A 23,075-nucleotide genomic window follows, 5' to 3' on the forward strand; every position below is an offset into this window, starting at 1 on the left:
GGGAGAGGTAGCAATCATGATCTCTTACAAAGCAAAAGCAAAATAGACCCAATTAAGAGGTAATCAGGGAAACTACACTTTGCTAAAAGGTACCACAAACAATGAAGTAATATCAGTACTAAAGGTATATACACCAAATAACATAGCATCCAAATTCTTGAAAAAAAAACTAAATGAATTATAAGAGGAAATAGACAGTAAAACTATACTAGGAGGGGGCTTCAATTTATCCCTCTCAAACCTAGATAAATCCAATCACAATATAAATTTAAAAAAAGTTAAAGAGATGAATAGAATTTTAGAAGTTAGACATGATAGACATTTGGAGAAAACTGAATGGGAATAGAAAGGAATATACCTTTTTCTTAGCTATACATGGCACTTCAGAAAAATTGACCATATATTAGGGCATAAAAACCTCACAAAGGAAAAAGAGCAGAAATATTAAATGCACCATAAGGCAATAAAAATTACTTTCAATAAAGGACTTTGGATCAAAAATCATTTCAAAAGTAAATACTCTAATCCTATAGAATGAGTGGTTAAAGAACAAATCACAGAAACAATTTCACTGAAGATGATAACAACAGTGATACAACAGACTAGCATTTGTGGGATTGTAGCCAATGCAGTACATGAGGAGAAATTTATATCTCAAAATGTTTATGAGAGAAAGAGAGAGCAAGAACATGCGTAATCGCATACAGATTGATGACAAAAAAAAACTAGAAAAAGAACAAATGAAAAATCCCTAAGTAAGCATCAAAATAGAGATCCTAAAAATAACAAAGAAAATAAAATCCTGAAAATCAAAGGTTTTTTAAAAAAAAGTTTTAAAAACCCTCTGAACTAGTAAATAAAAGTAGGAGTTAGGTTTTATGAGGAAAAAATAGACAAATCATTGGTAAATTTGATTACAAAAAAGAAAGGAGAAAATCAAATTACAAGTTATCAAAAATGAAAAGGCTGAATGCACCACTAATGAAGATGAAATTAAAGCAATTATTAAGAGATATTTTATCCAATTATATGCCAATAAAATAGATTATCTAAATGAAATGGGTGAATTCTTAAACAAAAATATAAATTGCCCAGATTAACAGAAGAGGAAATAGCATACTTAAATAACCCTATTTTAGAAAAAGAAATTGAATAAGCCAAAAATGAACTCCCTGAGAAAAAATTTTCATTATCAGATGGATCTACAAATGAATTCTAACAAATATTTCAAGGATAATTAATTCCAAATCCTATGTAAACTATCTCAAAAAAATAGGTAAAGAAGCAGTCCTATCAAATTCCTTCTCTTATCACAAATATGGTTTTGATACATAAACCAGCAAGAACAAAAACATGAGAAAAAACTATAGACCAATTTCCCTAATGAATATTGATGCAAAAAAATTTTAAATAAAATACTAGTAAGGAGATTACAACAAAATATCATGAAGATTGTATACTTTTACCAGGTTGGATTTATACCAAAAAAGCAGGGTTGGTTCAATATTAGGAAAACTATAAGCATAAATTGGCCATATCAATAAGAAAAAAACAAAATATGATTATTTCAATAGATGCAGAAAAAGCTTTTGACAAAATATAATACCCATTCCCATTAAAAACACCAGAGAGCACAGAATTAAATAGAGCTCTTCTTTAAATTATAAAGTGTCTATCTAGAACCAAGAGCAAGTATTATATGTAATGGGAAAAACAAGATGCTTTTCCAATAAAATCACAGGTGAAATAAGAATGTGCACTATCACCATTATTATTCAATATTGTACTTGAGATGTGAGCTATAGCAAGACTAGAAAAAGAAATCAAAGGAATAACAATAGGCAATGAGGAAACAAAACTAGCACTTTTTACACATGATATAATAGTATATTTAGAGAACCTGAGAATATCAACTAAAAAACTAGCCTGAAACAATTATCAGAATTGCAGGATGTAACATTTTTCACACAAATAAAGACATATCTAAATGACTAGAGAAATATTAATTGTTCATGGTTCAGTTGAGACAATATAACAAAAACTACAATTCTGCCCAAGTTAATTTACATATTCAGTGGCATATCAAAGTACTAAAGAATTATTTTATAGAGCTAGAAAAAAATAATCACAAAATGCATCTGGAGGAACAAAATGTCAAGAATATCACAGGTTCGTGGTGTAGTAGATAGAGCATCAGGTCTGGAGATAGGAAGACTCCAGTTTAAATTCATCTTCAGATATGTATTAGCTGTGTGACCCTGGAAAAGTCACTTAACCCTATCTGCCTCGATTTCTTTATTCATAAAATGAGCTGGAGAAAGAAATGGCAAATCAATCCAGTATCTTTGTCAAGAAAATTCCATATGGAATCACAGAGTCAGACACACCTGAAATGACTGAACAACAATCTAGGAAATGAATGAAATAAAATTTGAAGGAAGGCAACCTAGAAGTACCAGAATTTTAACTATATTATTGCTCTTTCTCAAAGCTGAAAATTCCTGCCTTAATCCTATTTGACTTTATTCATGTATAGGTTATCTTGATCTCAACAAATGGGGACAAGAGTAAGTACAGTGTTGAACCTGAGTAAAAGAAAAGCAATTGTGGTTCCTAGGCTAGTGTGCTGCCAGTCTCATCGAAGTACTTGATTTATTATGCAGGGTGCCAATTCTTAAAGCATTGCTGTATGAAGCAACATATTTTCCTGAGTATCACGATACTAACACTTCTTTCTGGTCTTGATTCTTGGTCATGATGAGTGGTGCTGTTTTTAAAACAAAATTTTGAATTTTCTAGTTGCTAAAACCATAACTGCCCTCAACTACAGGTATTAATTAACTTCTAGTAATATTTAGCCCTTTTGTTTTCACAGGACTTTAGCTTCTGACAAATATATCATCATTCTTTCCTAGAAAAGCATTATCATTGTTTCAGTTCTCTAAACCTATCAAAATAAATTATTCTGATATGCTCTTAACCAAATTTCATAGGTTCCACCCCTGCTTCCCACTTCTCTCTAATTTCAACAAGCAAAAAATATTAGTATCCTAGTTCCCAAAAATTTTCGTGGAATTTTTGAAGTTAGAAGGGATGTTAGAGACTATCCAATCCAATCATCATTTTATAGGTGTGGAAACTAACTCCTAAAGCAGACTCAAGTGACTTGCCAAAGGACATACACAGATTTAACCTCAAAACTCATGCTAGAATCCAAGTCTCTTCAACACATTATGTTCATACTGATGGCTCACTGATATGATCTAAGTATATATTATGCTACTGATCTTTTTTTATTCTAAGTATAGATCCCACTTATAATTTATTTCTGTGCACAGAAATCTGACCAAGGTTGGGAGATATTAACAGGAAAGATTAAAGTGATAACTAAAACAAAACTAAGAGAGATTTATGAGGTGAGGATAATTATTTTTAATATGCTTATAACTCATCATGACTAAAATAATGGAACAGTTACATCTTTCATTTCCAAGTTAAAAAGATGCCTGCCAACTAAAGTGAACCCAACCCAGCCTGTAGGCAATCAGGAAAAATTATTATCTTTACTCCTAAGCCATGATCAACACAGAAGATTTCTCTAAAAAATATTAAGCATTTAGTCTCAAACTTTTCAATATAAAGCAAATTGAATAATATGAAAAATGGAAAAACAAGAAAAATCATACAAGTGCCTGTAAACTTATAATGCAAATACAAACAACAACGTAAGGTACTCGTTATCATTTAACAGTTGCAGAGCTTAGCAAAAGAAGGCCTATTTTTCCTAGGACACTGGGACCCTTTTCTCCTAGTGCAGTCACAGCACTCATGGAGATCCATCCCTTGCTACCTTCTTACCCTAATCACAAAAGACTAGTTCCAATGTTTTCTTTTGGCTAGCTGCCACAGGGGATGGCTAGACTTGGTTTGAGAGCATCTAGAGGGATCTGAGGAGAGAAAGGGAATTGGGGGACAGACCAGAGGGGAAGGCTTTGGGATCTGCTCCTCTTGATACCAAAGTCCCTTCACCACCACCTCTTGAGGTTTCTCAGCTTTGAGGAGTTGGCTTGCTGTGTTTGGGGCCATGTCAGAGATAAAGATTCCACTGCCAAAGACATTCCAATGGAGAATCTGAGATGTCTTGATAAAATAAAATCGTTTAGGGTTTAAAAAAAAAGAATTGAGCATAAAAGACTTTAACATATTTCTTGATAGATGCAATAACAAAAGATACGATCAATAGCAATGTTAGTAAAACTATTTTAAGATTTTTTCTAACTGCTCTTTGATAGATTTTACTACCTTTTCTCCCCTCTCTGTAGGTGCCTAAAGTCCACTGTCCTGACTGACAAGTCCTTCACCAATACTATCATTCTATGAGGGTCCACTCCTCAGCTATGTTCACTATACTACCAGTGTGACTTATTCTCCAGATTTCCCATAAGGAGCCTTTACCACAATATGAATACCTCCCTCTTTGGAGCTCCTTTTTACATTTGTTTTCTCCCATTCAAATGTAAGTTCCTTGAGTATAGGAAATATCTTGTTCATTTATATCTCTAACACTTAATAAATTATATCAACCTATGTATATATTTGTCTATCATCTACCTACTATTGATATCTATATCTATCTCATTATCTTTCTGTCTCAAATAATGAAGAATAAAACTTTAAAGAAAAATCACACAGCCTTTTACAGAGAATAGAATTAAAAACAGATGACAAAAAACTTCCCAGCTAAATATGATCCTAATCACTTTTTTTTTTTTTTGCCTTTTGGAGGGCAGTTAGGGTTAAGTAAATTGTCCAAGGTTACACGGCTAGTTTTTGTGTGTGGGTGTTAAGTGTCTGAGGCTGGAACCGAACTGGGGTCTTCCTGACTCCGGGGCTGGCGCTTTACTCACTGCGCCACCTAGCTGCCCATCACTTTACTTTCTATAAAAGATTTGTTATGAAAAGTTATATGTCAATTTTTATTTTTTCTCTTAGCTTAGTCTTTTCTTGACTGGAGGTGGGCAGATGACATGAAGTTTTTTGGCTCAATAATCTCTTGGTGAAAAGCTATCTGCACTCCAATATTTCAAGGTCTTCAAGAATTGTTGTTTAGTGGCTGAAAATTTTACCATCTTGTAGTCAACCTGATGATGAGGATATCAGAACTTAGGCTGGTAAATGGACAAAGAAGACAAATGCAGTGCTATCTTTGGGCCTATTAGAAATTGAGTTCTGCTGATAAAGCCTGCAGCATTCCAGGGTCATTTCCACATTGGGTGATGAATAGGAATGGAGCTTCAGAAGAGGGAATGATTCATAAAATTCTTAAATGTACTAGGGAAGCTTCCCATAGCAAGCTTCCCAAGGAATCTTTTTTGAAGCAGAACTTATTTGCATTAGAAATAATCCCCATTAATTTATCTATTAAGTCTGAATTTTCCTTAAGTCTAGCACCTAAAAGACATGAATCCCAGCTGTCAATAACTGTAGGATCTTGGGCAAATTATTTCAGTTGTGTGTTTGCTTCATCACCTATAAAATGGGGGTACTGGCACATGTTTGTTATAAGAATGAAGTGAAATAATACATGTTAAAGAACTCTGAAAAGTATTAATAAGTGAGTGGTTGCTATTATTGGTTACATAAAAGGCCCCTGCCAATGCATAGTTATTTGTACTGTTGAAAAATTGCCAGTTCATATCACACATAAAGAGTCAAATAAATCAGGCTAGTGATTTAAGAGACCTGGGTTCAGGTCTCACTTCTACCACTGTAATGCCATGCACAAGCAGCTTTCCAGAAGAATGCTACTGTGAACAGCTTTTAGGTTCTGATTACACAGTATAGTGAACACTATTTATTCCATAACAAATCAAAGTAAAACATTCACAGTAAATCAAAGTACAGCATTCACAATGTTACAACTTATCACAGAAAATCAAAATATAGCATTCACAAGGACTTATCACAGAAAATGGCCCCATAGTTTTTACCACAGTGTTCACCAGTTTTCAACAAAGAACAATCATTTAGTAACTCAAGCATTCAATCATCCTTAAGAAGGTTTGCTTCCTCAAGGAACACAAAGTACAATAGTCAAGGTTCTTCACTCATGGGGCACACGAAGTTAATTCAATCAGTCACTTATTCAGTCATCAATCACTAAATACAATCATTTAGTCAACCAATCATTCAATCAATTCAATCATTCACTATTCAATCATCAGAAAACACACAGACCCTCTACCCCTAGCTCACTAGTAAATTACAATTTCATCACTACTTAGTACCCATCAAAAGGTCTTTTCATCTTGATTTGAGGTAGGCAGCTCCTACCTGAATCCACCAAACAGTCACCTGGATTCAAAGCAGACAACTCCCAGTTCCTTGACCAGCTCTCTGTGCAGGTCCTGCTTCACACTTAAGTTAACAGTGTTCAGTCCACTTTAAATCCTTCACAGTCTCTGTTCCCAGGAAGTCAAGGCTTGACAAAGCCACAAACAGGTTCATCAAAGTACCAGCATCACAGTCATGCTTCCTCAGTCTTCAGCAGCTCCAGCTGGCTCTCGGAAATCCTCAGCAACTCCTCAGCAGCTCTGGCTGGTCCTCAGACTCAGCAGAAGTTTCAGCTGGTTCCCAGAATCAAAATCACTTCATCCATGTTCTCCAAATCAAAATCATTCTCTCCAGCCTGCAAGAAGGGAGCCTTTCCTCTTTAGCCTCCCGGGCAGCAGCAGCTTCTGCTTCCATGAAGCCTTCTCCAAGAAGATTTGACTCTCCCTCTCTGGGCTTTTCCTTAAATACAGACAGCATCAGCTGCTTCCTTTTTCAGCCAACCCCTTCCTTTTATGTCAGCAACAGGGATTCATATCTTCTGTTTCTTTAACAGAGGCTTGATTAATTACTAAGTGCTAAGTACCTGTTACCTTTGCCAATACAAAGGGGTCTTCAAATTCAAATTACATTACCATTACAACCACTAACATGTGAATTAATGCCTGGATTTCTTGTGTAAAATATGAGAAAGCTGAACTAGATGAATTTTTCAGCCCCTTCAACTCTAGCTCACTTCTGACTCAGCTAACAAAATCTACATTTTGCCAGTGGTTTCCAAGCTTTTTCAGTGACTGCACTTTTCTCTTGGCATGGTCTATAGACCTATTCTTTTATGCTTCCATCTGGTTCCAAACACTTTCCCCACAGTCCATACCAGTAGGTAGTAAGGAACATGTCATGCTTTCCTTGCTCAGCCTGACCCAAGCTCTAGGGAATCTCTCACACTCAGTTTCTCTGTCACACTCTACCTTAGTGAATACAGAGGAAGAGTCAATCACAGAATCTAAGGTTATTTAGTACCATTTAGGGAAAAGATCGTGAGGAGATACTATTAAGCCACAGAATATATCTTTTATTTTCTCTATTACAATAGACTCTGTGTCTTATCCAAGTATTTTCCTGCTACATTGTCAGAGCTATATCTCACTTTGTGTTTGAAGTCTGATTTTCCCAAATGGGCACTGACATTCTAACCCTTTCACAATTATATCAAGATATGAATTCTGGAGTCAGGAAGACTCATCTTCCTGAGTTCAAATGTGGTCTCTGACACTTATTAGATCCTCATCTGTAAAATGACCTGAAAAAGGAACAGCAAACCACTCCAGTATTTATGCCAAAAACAAACAAACAAACTCCAAATGTGGTCAAGAAGCATCAGACACAATTGAAATGACTGAAATGCACTGTGAAGTCCCTAAATATTTCCCTTTTTATCTACCCCCTTGTTCCATAGTGAAACAATTCTCATATGCTAGAAAACTATGGATGCAGTGTTTTCTGTGATCCTTGTTATCATCTTATTCCCCATTATGGTCTTTTTATCTTGTCCCCGATTTAATGTACTACCTATTCTCAATATCATTCTCTCTGCATCGTAGACAAAACCCATAAATTCTTTCTGCCCCTCTTCAACGGAATATCTTGCTTTTCCCTTGGCTTTAAATATATACATAATGTTTATATTATCCATTATTAGATGCTAAGAAAAACTAAAAATATATTTTAGAACTTAAATGTATCATAAACTAGAAATCATTTAATCTACCTTATAGAAGCCCAGAAGGATAACATGGCTTGTCTTATGGTCATATGGCTCCTTGGTGCCAGAGCCAGTACTAAAGCCATGTCTTTAAAATATGCAATCCTGTCCTTTTTCTTTTTTTGTGCTGCTATCTCTTTGTCCTGGCAAAGTCCCTAGTTAGGTAATAATTTTTAGTCAATTCTCTATAATTTTGGCAGGATACAGAATTTTTCTTTACTCCATGTCCAAGTAGTGACAGGAGGTGCTATGTGCATCACTGCACTGCTGCAGCATTTCATGCAAAAAATAATACTATCTCTGTGCTACCTAATATAATAGACTCAATTCAAAATTTACTTGGTATAGTAAAATAACGTATTTGTTTTAATAAATTTGAAATTTATAATGTCACTGTAGGCTGACCTTAAGTTAAACTATGTTCTCTGAAGAAAAGATTTCCTAAGCAAATTAGTAGTATGAATAAAATTATAGGAAACTACTTAAAATAATGTTCAGGACTGCACAACAATCATACACAGTTATGACAAACCAGTTGTGCCCAACTAAAGTTGTTCCGGAGAAGGAATTCTATTCAAAATTGGTAGAAATTAATTCAAATTATTTTATATACCTGAAAGTGATAAAATAATATTTCTATAAAACTACTGTAATTCACATTATCTACTACTTAAAAATAGGCTTCTCTCAACTAAATCTCAATGAGTGAAGTTTTGCTATATATTTTACATGTCAATGATCCTTTATGAAATGGAAAACTGACAAAATGTTTTAAAATATAGTTATAGGCAATAAAAAACAAAATAAATTTATTTTTTCTTTTTAAACCACATAATTACTAATAATCCTCAAGAATTCATAGATCATAAGGCAAGTTTAGAGAAGCAGTGATTCTTTGGATTTCACAATGATTTCAGGATGAAAATGGGGACTGTGAGATTTTTAACATGTATATGTAAATATATTTAATTTCAGTGCTGTATCTGCAAATTTAAATATGCATTCATCATATAATGTATTCAAATTCTACCACGAATAAATTTCCAGTTTACTCACATTACATAAATAAAACATTATCAATGATTAATTTTTGTTTCTTAATGCAATCCTCTCATAAGCTTTAGAATCATAACTTAATACTTCCAAATGGTAAGCGACTAGTAACAAAACAATTAGTAGAGCGATAATTTCTATGGAATTTATAACTTATGAAATTAATTTATACTTTATACATTTAACACATTAGGAATTGTTTTTAATGACCCTTTACAAAAAGGCTCTTGATCAAACTTCAAGACACAAAGTAATGCTCTACCTACAATAGGATTTGTAAAGAAAATGTCAACACACCCTTAAAGACATTAAAGCCATTGTGCATTTATTAATCCATAGATTACAAGTCTTAATCCAAGTATTTAAAATAGTTTAAATGCCATATAGTCATTTGGTAAGAGATAAACTGGTTATGTTAACCAATTAACAGACAAAAGTGACCTAAACCCTTTGCTTAACTGGTTTTTATCAAACCCTTCATATGTACCACATAATAGACATGGCATTATGTGTGATATCCAACTGATCCTTTAAATCAATTCTATTTTAATTGTTTTTTGAGGCTTCTATTCAAATCCATATGGGCTGACTTTGCTCTTCAGACGTTTCTAGTTGTAGTTTATACAAAAAGTGTGTCAGGCAAGTAGTTTCAGAAAAACTAAATCCATGCTATATAAAATGCTATACATATGCTATATGTAAAATGGCTATGATTTCAGGTTTATCTTAAGTGTGTCTTGGCACACTAAACAAAATACTCCAATAACTGTGCAATCTTACAGATCATTTTCCTCTGTATTTCTCAGCATTAAATTATTTAATGTATAGTCATTTCTCTTCTTTCTATATTACTCTCTCTTGGTGATTTCAACAATTCCCACAGGTTCAACCATAATTGCTATGCAAACGACTCCAAGATTTACATATTTAGCCTCAGTCTCTCACCTGAAATCTAGTTTTATATTACCAACTTCCTACTAGATATCTCCTACCTGGATCTCCCACAGATGTTTCAAACAAACATGTTTAAAACAGAACTCATTATCTTTCCCCCCAAATCCTCTGACCTTCCTAACTTCCCAATTTCTGTTGAGGGAGACACCATCCTACTAGTCATATAAGCTCACAACTTTAGGAATCACCCTCAACTTTTCACTCACACACACAAACATGCAGAGGCCAAGGATGGTTTCATTTTGCTTCTGTAACCCCAGAGACTAGCACAGTGCCTGGTAAATAATAAGTATATAATAAATACTTGCTGAATGAATTATCTACACTAATGGAGGAGAGTGGAGATATGGGTGATCAGAGATGATAGACTGGCTCTGGGTTTTTTTTTTTCCACTTACACTTCAGTATTGTCTATATTTCATTCTGCAAATGAACTTTAAACAAAATGATGTAGGATAAAGTTGTCCAGTTTTCCCACTGGGAACCTTTCTCAATTCCTCTCTGTAGCATATTCCATGCTGGAAAAAGAGAGTTTGTTTCTCAGATTAACACAAAGCACCAATTTTAAAAGAGGTGACCCCTCTTAAATCTTCCCTAGGGCAAAAAGTACAAGTGGTTTAAGTTTAAAAGGGCTGAAATTGAACGGCAAGTAAGAGTAAAGAGCTAAGATATCAGAAGAGCAAATAGTCATAGAGTACTAGAAGAGCCGTCAAATTTAAAAATGAATTTGCAGTGCAACAGCAATACTATCTAGATAATCTTGATTATAGCCAGTATTTATATAGCACTTTAAGGCTTGCAAAGGGCTTTACATGTTATCTCATTTGATCCTCACACAAAATGAGGTAGGTGCTATTAGTATCCCTATTTTATAGATAAAGAAACTAAGGCTAGAGGAAGTGAAGTGATTTGCCTAGGGTGACACAGCTAGTAAGTGTGAGAGGCAGGATTTGAATTAATTTAGTTATTCCTAGTTTCAAATCTCAAGCTCCAAAACATAAGCCTACTAATTATTGAGTTCTTTTTAAAGCAGAACATAAATGTAGCACCTAAGACAACTCCTTTTCACTCCACTCCCCAAGAATAGCTAGGTTCAAAGTACTGTATCACAATAATTCTACAACTTTTAGATCTCAGGACCCCTTTATACTCTTAAAAATTATTGCAGACCCCCAAAATAGCTTCTTGTTTACTTGGGTTATAACTATGGATGTTTACTATATTAGAAATTAAAATGTCTTAGTATTATTATAAAAAGTTTTGACTTCATGAATACCTTGAAAGGCTATCAAGAATTCTCATCTTCAGAGAACTGCTTCTTTAAGACTTCAAATTCATTCAAAACCAAACTTGAGCCCCCACTGATATATTTACTTTTTTTCTGGCTAGTTGGGGAACACAATTAATTCAGAGCAAAGGTATTTCATGAAATAGCAAAGTAAGAAAAGCTGAAATAAAACATTCCTGCCACAGACTTAAGTCACACTCTCTTACCAATATACACACCACTGGGGTGAGAATGGGCATGAGGGGCACATACAAACAGGAATTAACTATGCCCAGGTTACATTTATGAAGAACGTTACAGGAGTACTGATGTCTTTTGGTAATGTCATTGTATTATTCTCACTGTATCTACTAGATTAGTAATTCCACTAGATCCTACTGGTCTCAAGGTTCCTAGGGACTGTTAGGCATGGAGTCTCAGCAGGGAATTGTTTTACTCCTCTTACAGTGGCTTCTGGGTATGGTAATCTCTTTAAAGTTTTGCTCTGCTGATCTCATATGGTTTTATGATCAATGAAGGCTGAGTATATACACTGCTGGGTACTGTTCCATACTATCAGGGCCTAAGATAATCTCTCTAGTGCCAAATTTTGAAGCAAGACAGGCTAGATAGAACCTTTCAGCAATAAGGGCAAATTGATAGCTCTTTAGTCTTAGTCATGGCATCCAGCTAACAAAAACTATGCATAGCTCACCCAGACTAAGATTAAGCCTAAATCTTGGTGGAGGATCATAGTCCTTGCTATGGATAACAATCTAATCAGGGTAAAATATCTCTTTTTCTTAGGCTTATCAGGCAAATGAATTTAAACCGAGGTAAATTAAGAAGGCAAGGTTCTTTATCCACCTATGAATTCTGCCTTTATTATGAACATTTGTCACCTGTATTGCCTTTATTATGAACATTTGTCACCTGTATTGCTTGGCCAGTGGAAAACCTTTCTGTCCCCAGATAAAAGAATAAACTAAAAGAATAAAATAAAAGTGAACTCCACATCATAAATAATCATTGTTCATTTTCGAAGCTGTCATTTTTGCTTTTTCTATGACAGTATGTAGTATGTTTTCGATGAAGCATATAATCCAGGGATCATTTATTGAAGAGGTTGTAATAGTATAAGGGAGAGAGTGTTAGATATGAAATCAGAGAAAAATAATTCAAATTCCAGTTCTACCACTTACTGTCTGGATGAATCCTTTAACCTTTCCAGGACTCTGTTTCATGTACTGTAAAATGGGGGAGTTAGATTACATTACTTTGAAGATTCCTTCCAGCTCTAAGTCCTATAATCTTTTTTCTACTTTTTCTTGGTCTCATGACACTGTGTGACAGTCACCCTTTTGGAATCTACTCCAAGAATATATGTGAATGAAAATGGATTGGAAAAGATGAATTTTAAGAAATGTTTTCTATGTCAAATGTCATTAAAATATGTTGAACCAGGGCAATGTCATTTTATACAAAGAGATAGGGTATTAATAATGTCCTATTTCAATGATGTGAAATATATCTAAAATTCTGAATTTGATTCAATAAATATTCTTTAGTGATTGATGGTAAAGGAAAGGGGGAGACAAGTCTCCATGTGTCTAGTCCTGTGCCAGATTGGGAAGCCAGGTCCTAGTGGTCATAATGCAAGAGCCCTAGAGTCTGGGCCCTCAGTAGTTATGTGTGTTCATCACTCACACACACACACACACACACACACACACAGATACACACACTTAATATTACAGAGCAAGAACTTTTTTCTATATTAAATTCAACAACTTAAACATTTATAATTAAGAAGTAACTAGGAAGGAAAACTGGGCTATTAGAATCAAGACTAGCAACATTAACTTTCTTAAAGACCACCTTGCTTTAATAGTTATATTTCTAAAAGTAAACCATTCATTAATGCCTATTTAAAACGATCACTTTGTGAAATACAGTACTTAATCCTCCTTAATTTATGAGTTCTGTAAACTATTAAAATATATATGATTTGCTTAAACTAAGTTTGCTTCATATCCAAACTGTCAAGTAAAATAATATGAAACAAATATAAATCACAGGCCATAAAAAGAAAAAAAAACTCTAGTATTTAACTGGGACACACATACTTATATACAAATGTACATATAATTTTAATTTAAATTCTAAATTTAAAAATAAATTTTACTTGCAAGTTGCAAATGATTAAGTACGTGTACAAACACAATTAGCTGCTTGCATAAGAAAAAGAAAAATACATAAAGTGGTCAAAAAAAAATCTCATATATAATTCTTCCAAAGTTTGATTAGCAATTTTGAGAGGCAGCTTTCAGTTACCCTTGACTGATTACAAATCTTCAAAAGTAAAAGTGGTTTTGAAATAAGGCTTCAAATGTATAGAGCAAAAGAAAAAGGCCTACTTACTAGGACCTAGTACTAGGAGGTAAAAAAAAGCATTATCTATAGAATTATATGAATAGTTAGCTACAGATTGAAGAAGTTAGATATCTTACAATTACAAAATGCCAACACATTTACTTCAAGCAGAATACTATTCTTTAAAATTAAATTATTTAAAAGTTTCAAGTTCTGTTCAGAATTTGAAACCAGTTTCCTTTCTCAGTCCACACAATCATTATGCATTAAACTCTATGTGAAAAAAAAGGCAGTTAGACCAAGATTTAAATGAGTATTAGTCAATCAGAAAACAACTTTTTCCAAGTGGAATTCTTGTTCAATGAAACATTACTGAACCCAGTAGCTTTACTAGAAGATGATTTCTATTCTTTCCTCTACACTATAAAAAAATAGTTCCACACATCTTAGAACTCCTTTTGTTTATCTACAGTTGCCAATAATGCAATAATTATTGCCTTTGTTTTTTTTTCACTGACTTCAAAGGAACACTTACAAAATCTTAGATAAGCAACTAATATGTTTATTTTGGTGTGGAAATAATGCATAGCAACATATCCATTAAAAGTTCCATCCAAATGGATTTACTTAAGTAACAACACTGTCAAACATGTATCTCACTTCTTTTTGTTTAAATTTAGAATAAAAGGCATAAAAAGGTAAATAGTATGACTCTTTGTTAAATCCCAAAGCCTACCTTAGGAGAAGATAAGAGATCTGCTCCTACAGAAACAACAGGATTCTCACTTCTCCTTCCTTCTGTTTTTGGGAAGCGTCCTGGTGGTTCCGGGGCCTTTCTTTTCATTTTCTTTTCAGTTTCTGGTTCTGGAGCTGGACTCACCCAATTATTTGGAGTAGGAGTTAGTTTGGGTTCATAAAAAGGATTTGATCTATGTGAAAAAAGAAATAATTTTGTAACTCCTAAATGACAATAATATATATATATATATCTTATATTTTCATGTTGAGTTAGTTTTCAAAACATATTCACATATATTATCTCATTTTATTCTAAAAACAATCTTACAGGGTAGGGAGGACAGAACACCTAACTGGTTCCTAACTCAAAGCAACTTCCACTCAAGAAAATATCAGTTTAATATTCTTCAGTAAAAAAGAAATATTATCCTAAATAATAGAGAAACAACATGTATAGTACATCCTGGCTTGTTGACCAAGGGCAAGTCATTTAATTTCTTAGCGGTACAGGCAACAGTCTAAGCATATTGAATTCTGTACAATGATATCACAGATCTAGACAAGAAATAAACCTTCTGGAGTTACCACATTTAGTTGAAAAACTCAAGTCTGTCAATACAAATAATAGGAAAAGTTCAGAATTAAATTGATTATTTGGCTTGAAATTATATTTATGTTATGCCAACATCTTAGTGAATAATACAAGTCAAGATAATGATCAATTTAGATCATATACAATTATATACAATCATTAACTGGTCTCACTTAAATTTTTTTTCCCTTTATAAACAGTAAATGCCTTTTAAGAAAAGCAAAAACTTCAAGGTCATATGAATGACAAGATGGCAGACTAGACATTTTCTCTTATTCCCACCACCTTTCCAAAACAGAAATTAGGTTCCAAAGATAAAGTAACTTCAGCTATTTCCATGGCCTGTGATACCCAGAATCCAAAAGGAGGTAAAACAACAACAACAAACCCCATACCAGAAACTGACACTTACTGACCCTGAATTCACTCAGACCCCTCCTCTACCTCTTGCACTACTGGCAGCAAAGATACTTAACAGAGCCAAGGATACAACAGAAGCTTGTATCAAAATCCACTCCTAATGAAGCGAACAGCATGAGAACATCACACACACTAACAGCAATACTGTACAATGATCAACTGTGAATGACTAACATATTCTCAATCACACAAAGATCCAAGACAATCCTGAAGGGCTTATTTTTGAACAATACTTAATGGAATCTGAATGCAGATAGAAGCATACTTTAAAAGAACTTTTTTTCTTTTTTTGTCTGTTTTCTTTCACCATGTTGGTTAAGACAGAAATAATGAGACTGCTTATTTATATTCTATATCAAATTTCTTGCCTTCTGAAGGAGGAAAGAGAAAAGGGAGGGAAAAAATATGAAATTCAAAATTTTTAAAAATGAATACTAAAAATTGTTTTAAAATGCAATTGGAAAAAAATATAAATTTTTTTTTTTTAAAAGTGCCCTCTTACATTCTGGTCCCCCCCTCCCTCTTTCTGTTGTCATAGCAACACAACTCTAGGTTATGGAATTTTGTTCAAGCCTTGTCTAGATTGACCACTGTCCTTCTGGAGTAAAAGCCTGCCAGGGACTAGAACCTGAAAGCACCAGCACTGCAAAGTGCTGAACTGTCAGTGCTGGGCAAGTGAATTAAGTACTAGAGGGGCTGGGACTGGTTACCAGGACAGGTTATTGTGTGTGAGAGGGGATGCACAGCATTTATGCAGGAAAAAGCACAGCATCCAGCTGGGTTATGTTCTGATCACCCAGAAGTCAATTGGGGAAAAGACCTAGGTTGGTGAACAGTGAATTGCCAAGAATAGGAAGAGGCTGAGAGGCTTTGAGATCCAGCAACCAGTGAAAGCTTAGGTCAGAGAGGAGGGAGTCAGGAAGTGAGTGATATGGCAAATAAGGGGGAAGAAGAGAGACTGAGAGTACCAAAGATTTCAGGAAGAGTCTCAAAGACCTTGAACAAAAACAGAAGAATCAACAGTAAGGATAAATAGCTTCCAGATGTAATAAGTGAGCTCAAGGAAAATGATGCAACATTTGATGAGAAAGAGAACCCTGTGGAATTTGAGAACATGGATCTACAACATGCTATTCCTTTCAATTAGACATTGTCTAATTTAGTTGCCTAATGTCTAAAATTCCTTTAAGAGAGAAATGAGAATTATAAGAGTACAATTTATGTACTGTGCAGCAAAAAAAAAAAAAAGGTCGGGGCGGGGGAGAACAGAAAACAAAGAAACAAAAGAATGAACGATAGACTGGGCAGAAGTAAAGGATAACCTAGACAGTTAAACACAGTAACATTAAAAGATTTATACTCCAGATGCAGAGGCAGGCCCGGAAGGCGTGGCCTGCAGAGGCAGGCCAGGAAGGGGCCTGATCAACTCGGAGGGCAAGTCTTCCCACCAACCATAAGGGCCACTACCAGGCCTATCACCAAAGGGCTGGGACTGGAAAGAGCAAGGTAAGAACCAAATACAGGGGCCCCTGTCCTGGACAGCAAACACTCCTGGGGCTACCACTTCATAGCCCAGAAATTTAAGAAAAAAAGCCCCTTTCAGGACCTCCAAAGTCCAGGATGACAGAGTGAACCTCACTTGCTCCAAACCCCCCCTCTCACCCTGAAAACATAGTAACTCTTGCCCCAGGGCAAAACCCTCTACAGTAAAGGCTTGGGATCCCTAGAGGAAGGGCGTGGCTAGGACCCTGGCTCAGAATGGGTAGAAAGCAGACTACAAAGACAAAGACTCTGGAGTCCTACTATCCTCAGAGGGAGGAAACAACCTCAGAGGGAGACAATGTGGACTCCACACACAAAGCTGAAACTTCAACCGGGACTGGGTCCCAAGCACAGAAGGCTCTCCTAGATGAGATCAAAAGGAACTTTGAAAACAAATGAGAGAGATAGAAGACAAAAAGACTAACTCTCTCAAAACGAAAATAGCAGAATTAGAAAAACATTATACTGAGGAAAACATCTCTTTAAAAAGAAAAGTGTATGATATGGAAAAGGAGCTTCAAAAATTAACCAAGGAAAACGATTTGCTAAAAACTAGAATTAACCAAATGGAAACAAATAACTCTATGAGGAACCAAGAATTAGTCAAGCAAAACAACAAGAATGAAAAATTAGAAAAAGAGGTAAAATACCTCAAAGAAAAAATAACTGACCTGGAAAAATGATCCAGGAGAGATAATCTGAGAATCATAGCCCTACCAGAAAATTATGATGAAAAAAATGAGCCTGGACAACATTCTCCAAGAGCTCGTTAAGGAAAACTACCCTGAGATACTAGAACCTGAGGGTAAAATAGAAATCGAGAGAATCCACCAGACACCTGCTGAAAGAGATCCCAAACTGAAAAGTCCTCCAAATGTCTTGGCCAAACTCCAGAACTACCAGATAAAAGAGAAAATACTTCAAGTGGCCAGAAAGAAACAATTCAAATATCGAGGGTCCACGGTGAGGAGGATTGCACAGGATTTAGCAGCCTCTACACTGAAAGATTGGAGGCAGTGGAATACAATTTTCTGGAAGGCAAAAGAGCTCAGGTTACAACCAAGGATCACATACCAAGCTAGACTGAGCATATTCTTCCAGGCAAAGAGATGGTCATTCAACAATATAACAGAGTTCCAGACCTTCTTGATAAAAAAGCCAAAACTCAATGGAAAAGTCAACCTCCAATTACGAGATGCAACACTGACTTAGAAAGGTAAAGAAGGAGAATACACACACACCCTGCTATTTGATAAGAGCAAACTGGTTATACATATGTAGAGGGTATGACTATAAAATACACAAAATGACGATTTAAAAAAGTCTTATTAAGGGCTACAAAGGGACTGCAATGGAAGAAAGGGAATGGATGAAGTGGAAAAGGGTAAATTATGCCACACATAGAGGCATAAAAACTGTATAGCAGAGGAAAAAAGGGATAGAGTTGGGAAGCATATGAGCTTTCCCCTCATTGGTTTTGGTACAAGGAGGGAATAACAACCAGTTAAGCATAGGACTCTATGGAGAAGAAACGCAAAAAGTGTCATTTTAGAGGGAAAGAGGGGAGGGGGAGGAGCTTCGCATGAGATTTGTTCCTGTCACTCTTGATGCGAAGAAGAAATAGCATACTTCATTAAGTATAAAAATATCCTACAGGCAGTAGGAGGGGGAAAGGGTTACGAAAGGGGGGTGGGAGTGGTTTGTAGGGAAGGAAGTACAAAGGGGAAAGGGAAGGAAAAGGGAGGGGGGCTGAAAAGGGAACACTGAGGGAAGGCGGTGGTCAAAAGGAAAACTATTAAGCGGGGGAAGGGAGAAGGGAGGGAAAATATGAACATTAACAGGGGCAGGAATAGGATGGAGGTAAAGAAACAGATAACAATCATAACTGTAAATGTGAATGGAATGAACTCTCCCATAAAACAGAGACAGATAGCAGAATGGATTAGAAATCATAATCCTACAATATGCTGTTTACAAGAAACACATCTGAAACAGAGGGATACACACAAGGTAAAGGTAAAAGGTTGGAATAAAATATATCATGCTTCGGCTAAAGTAAAAAAAGCAGGGGAAGCAATCCTTTTCTCAGATAAAGCAAAAGCAAAAATTGACCTAATTAAAAGAGATAAGGAAGGAAACTATATCCTGTTAAAAGGTACCATCAAGAATGAAGCAATATCATTACTTAACATATATGCACCAAGTGGTGTAGTATCCAAATTCCTAGAGTAGAAGGTAAAGGAATTAGAGGAAGAAATAGATATACTATACTAGTGGGAGACCTTAATCTCCCCCTCTCCGAACTTGATAAATCCAACCTCAAATTAACAAGAAAGAAGTTAAGGAGATGAACAGGGTTTTAGAGAGGATAGGTATGATAGATCTCTGGAGAAAACTGGATGGGGATAAAAAGGAAGATACTTTCTTCTCAGCGGTTCATGGCACATACTCAAAAATTGACCATGTTCTAGGGCATAAAAACCTCACAATTCTATGCAGTAAGGCAGAAATATTAAATGCATCTTTCTCAGATCATGATGCAATAAAAATTATATGCAATAAAGGGCCAGGGAAAGACAGACTAAAAACTAATTGGAAATTAAACAATTTAATCCTAAAGAATGAGTGGGTCAAACAAGAAATTATAGAAACAATCAGTAATTTCATTCAAGAGAATGATAATAATGAGACAACATACCAAAATCTGTGGGATGCATTAAAGGCAGTTCTTAGGGGAAGTTTTATATCCCTGAGTGCATACATGATTAAATTAGAGAAAAGGGAGCTCTACAAATTGGGCATGCAATTAAAAAACCTAGAAAAAGAACAAATTCAAAACCCCCAATTAAATACTAAATTGGAAATATTGAAGACAAAAGGAGAGATTAATAAAAGTGAAATTAAGAAAACTATTGAATTAATAAATAAAACCAAGAGTTGGTTTTATGAAAAAACCAACAAAATTGATAGACCCTTAGTCAATATGATAAAAAAGAAAAAAAACAAATTATGAGTATCAAAAATGAAAAGGGTGACTCTACCTCCAATGAAGAGGAAATCAAAACAATAATTAGGAATTATTTTTCCCAATTGTATGCACATAAATTTGACAATCTTAGGGAAATGGATGAATATCTACAAACATACAAGTTGCCTAGATTAACTGAAGAGGAAGTAAATTACTTAAATAATCCCATCTCAGAAAAAGAAATTGAACAAGCTATCAGTCAGCTCCCTAGGAAAAAATCTCCAGGGCCAGATGGATTTACTAGTGAATTCTATCAAACATTTAAAGAACAATTGATTCCAATACTCTACAAACTATTTGGGAAAATTAGTGAAGAAGAAGTCCTACCAAATTCTTTTTATGACACAAATATGGTACTGATACCTAATCAGGAAGAGATAAAACAGAGAAAGAAAATTATAGACCAATCTCCCTCATGAATATAGATGCAAAAATTCTAAATAAAATACTAGCAAAAAAGACTACAGCAACTTATCTCAAGAATAATACACTTTGATCAGGTAGGATTTATTCCAGGAATGCAAGGATGGTTTAATATTAGGAAAACCATCAGTAAAATTGATCATATCAACAATAAAACTATCAGAAACCACATGATCATATCAAAAGGCTTTTGACAAAATACAACATCCATTCCTATTAAAAAGATTAGAAAGTATAGGAATAAATGGATCCTTCCTTAAAATAAGAGGTAGCATCTATTTAAAGCCATCATCAAGTATTATATGTAATGGGGAGAAGCTAGAAGCATTTCCCATAAGATCAGGGGTGAAACAAGGGTGTCCACTATCACCCCTCTTATTCAAAATATTCTAGTATTATTCAATACTAGAAATGTTAGCAATAGCAATTAGAGAAGAAAAAGAAATCAAAGGAATCAAATTAGGCAAAAAAAGAGACCAAGCTATCACTCTTTGCAGATGATATGATGATATACTTAGAGAATCCTAGAGAATCAAGTAAAAAATGACTTGAGACAATAAATAAATTTGGCAAAGTTGCAGGATATAAAATAAACCCACATAAATCCTCGGCATTCCTATATATTTCCAATGAAATTTAACAGCAAGAGATAGAAAGAGAAATCCCATTTAAAGTTACTGTAGACATTATAAAATATTTGGGAATGTACCTGCCAAAACAAACTCAGGACCTGTATGATGATAACTACAAAACACTTTTCACACAAATAAAGTCAGATTTAACTAATTGGAAAAATATCAATTGCTCATGGCTGGGTTGAGCTAATATAATAAAAATGACAATTTTACCTAAATTAAATTATATATTTAGAGCCATACCAATTAATTTACCAAAAAACTACTTTATAGAGCTAGAAAATATAGTAACAAAATTCATTTGGAAGAATAAATGGTCCAGAATATCAAGGGAATCAATGAAAAGAAATGCTAGGGAAGGTGGACTAGCTATACCAGATTTCAATCTGTATTATAAAGCAGCAGTCATCAAAACTACTTGGTACTGGCTGAGGAATAGAGGAATGGATCAATATAATGGATTAGGCACACAAGATTCAGAAGTCAATGACTATAGTAATCTATTGTTTGATAAACCTCCAGACCCTGGTTTTTGGGATAAGAACTCACTATTTGACAAAAACTGCTGGGAAAACTGGAATATAGTATGGCAGAAACTGGGCATAGACCATTATCTAACACCATATACCAAAATCAAGTCTAAATAGGTGCATGATCTAGGTATAAAGGTTGATACTGTAAACAGTCTCCTAAAACAAGGAATAGTTTACCTATCAGACTTGTGGAGAGGGAAAGATTTTATGACTAAACAAGAATTAGAGAACATTATAAAATATAAAATGGATAATTTTGACTACATGAAGTTGAAAAGTTTCTGTACAAACAAAGCCAATGTAACCAAGATTAAGAGGGAGGTGGGAAATTGGGAAAGAATCTTTACAACCTATGTCTCTGACAAAGGACTCATTTCTAAAATATACAGAGAACTGAGTCAAATTTATAAGAATACAAGTCATTCCCCAATTGATAAATGGTCAAAGGATATGAACAGGTAGTTTTCAGAGAGAGAAATTAAAGCTATCTACATGCACATGAAGAAAAGCTCTAATTCACTATTGATTAGAGAAATGCAAATCAAAACAACTCTGAGGTACCACATCTCACCAGTCAGATTGGCTAAGATGACAAAACAGGAAAATGACAAATGCTGGAGAGGATGTGGGCAAATTGGAATGCTAATGCATTTCTGGTGGAGTTGTGAACTGATCCAGCCTTTCTGGAGAGCAATCTGGAATTATGCCCAAAGGGCTATAAATACTTTTATACCCTTTGATCCAGCAATACCACTCCTAGGGTTATATCCCAAAGAGATCATAGAAATGGGAGAAAGACCCATATGTACAAAAATGTTTATAGCAGCTCTTTTTGTGGTAGCAAAGAATTGGAAATTTAGGGGGGTGCCCATCAATTGGGGAATGGCTGAACAAGTTGTGGTATATGCATGTTATGGAATAAGTATAAGAAACAAGGAGCAGATGGACTTCATATTTACCTGGAGAGGCTTAAAAGAACTGATGCTGAGTGAGAAGAGTAGAACCAGGAGAAATTTGTACACAATTACAGACACAACGTATGTGTGATGACCACCTTTGATAGACTGGACTCTTCTCAGCAATGCAGTGATAGAAGTCAATCCCAAAAGACTCATGATGGAGAGAAATATGTGCACCCAGAGAAAGAACTAAGTTTATATCCAGGTGGTAGCAAAATACCTGATCTTTTTCCTTCTCTTATTTGGTTTTATGTCCTCTTTACCATTTTTCATTACAGATGGTACAATCCGTCCTTATAACCTGACTAATGTATAATGTGAAAGTATTTACAGATCCTATACTTGACCATAAGCCGCCATGGGGTGAGGGAGGGTAGGGAGGGGGACAAAATGTGAAACTCAAGGAATTGTGGAATTGAATCCTGTAAACTAAAAGGAAACAAACAAATTAATAAAAAAAAAA

The 23,075-nt window shown here is 34.8% G+C and overlaps 1 protein-coding gene across 7 annotated transcripts in view; it reads right to left on the reverse strand.

Annotated features, from left to right (window-relative positions):
- EHBP1 (EH domain binding protein 1) overlaps window positions 1–23,075 on the reverse strand; it is a 422,755-nt gene that overhangs the window by 162,553 nt on the left and 237,127 nt on the right. For all 7 annotated transcript variants that reach the window (XM_069069010.1, XM_069069006.1, XM_069069005.1 and 4 more), the window contains one exon: window positions 14,479–14,671. In XM_069069010.1, coding sequence (XP_068925111.1) covers window positions 14,479–14,671 — 193 coding nt within the window. The remainder of the gene's footprint in view (window positions 1–14,478; window positions 14,672–23,075) is intronic.

Source organism: Petaurus breviceps, unplaced genomic scaffold (genome assembly GCF_028583685.1).
Source record: "Petaurus breviceps papuanus isolate PSGF00001 unplaced genomic scaffold, PetGlider_PUasm1.0 90775, whole genome shotgun sequence".
In the NCBI taxonomy this organism is placed as follows: Eukaryota; Metazoa; Chordata; class Mammalia; order Diprotodontia; family Petauridae; genus Petaurus; species Petaurus breviceps.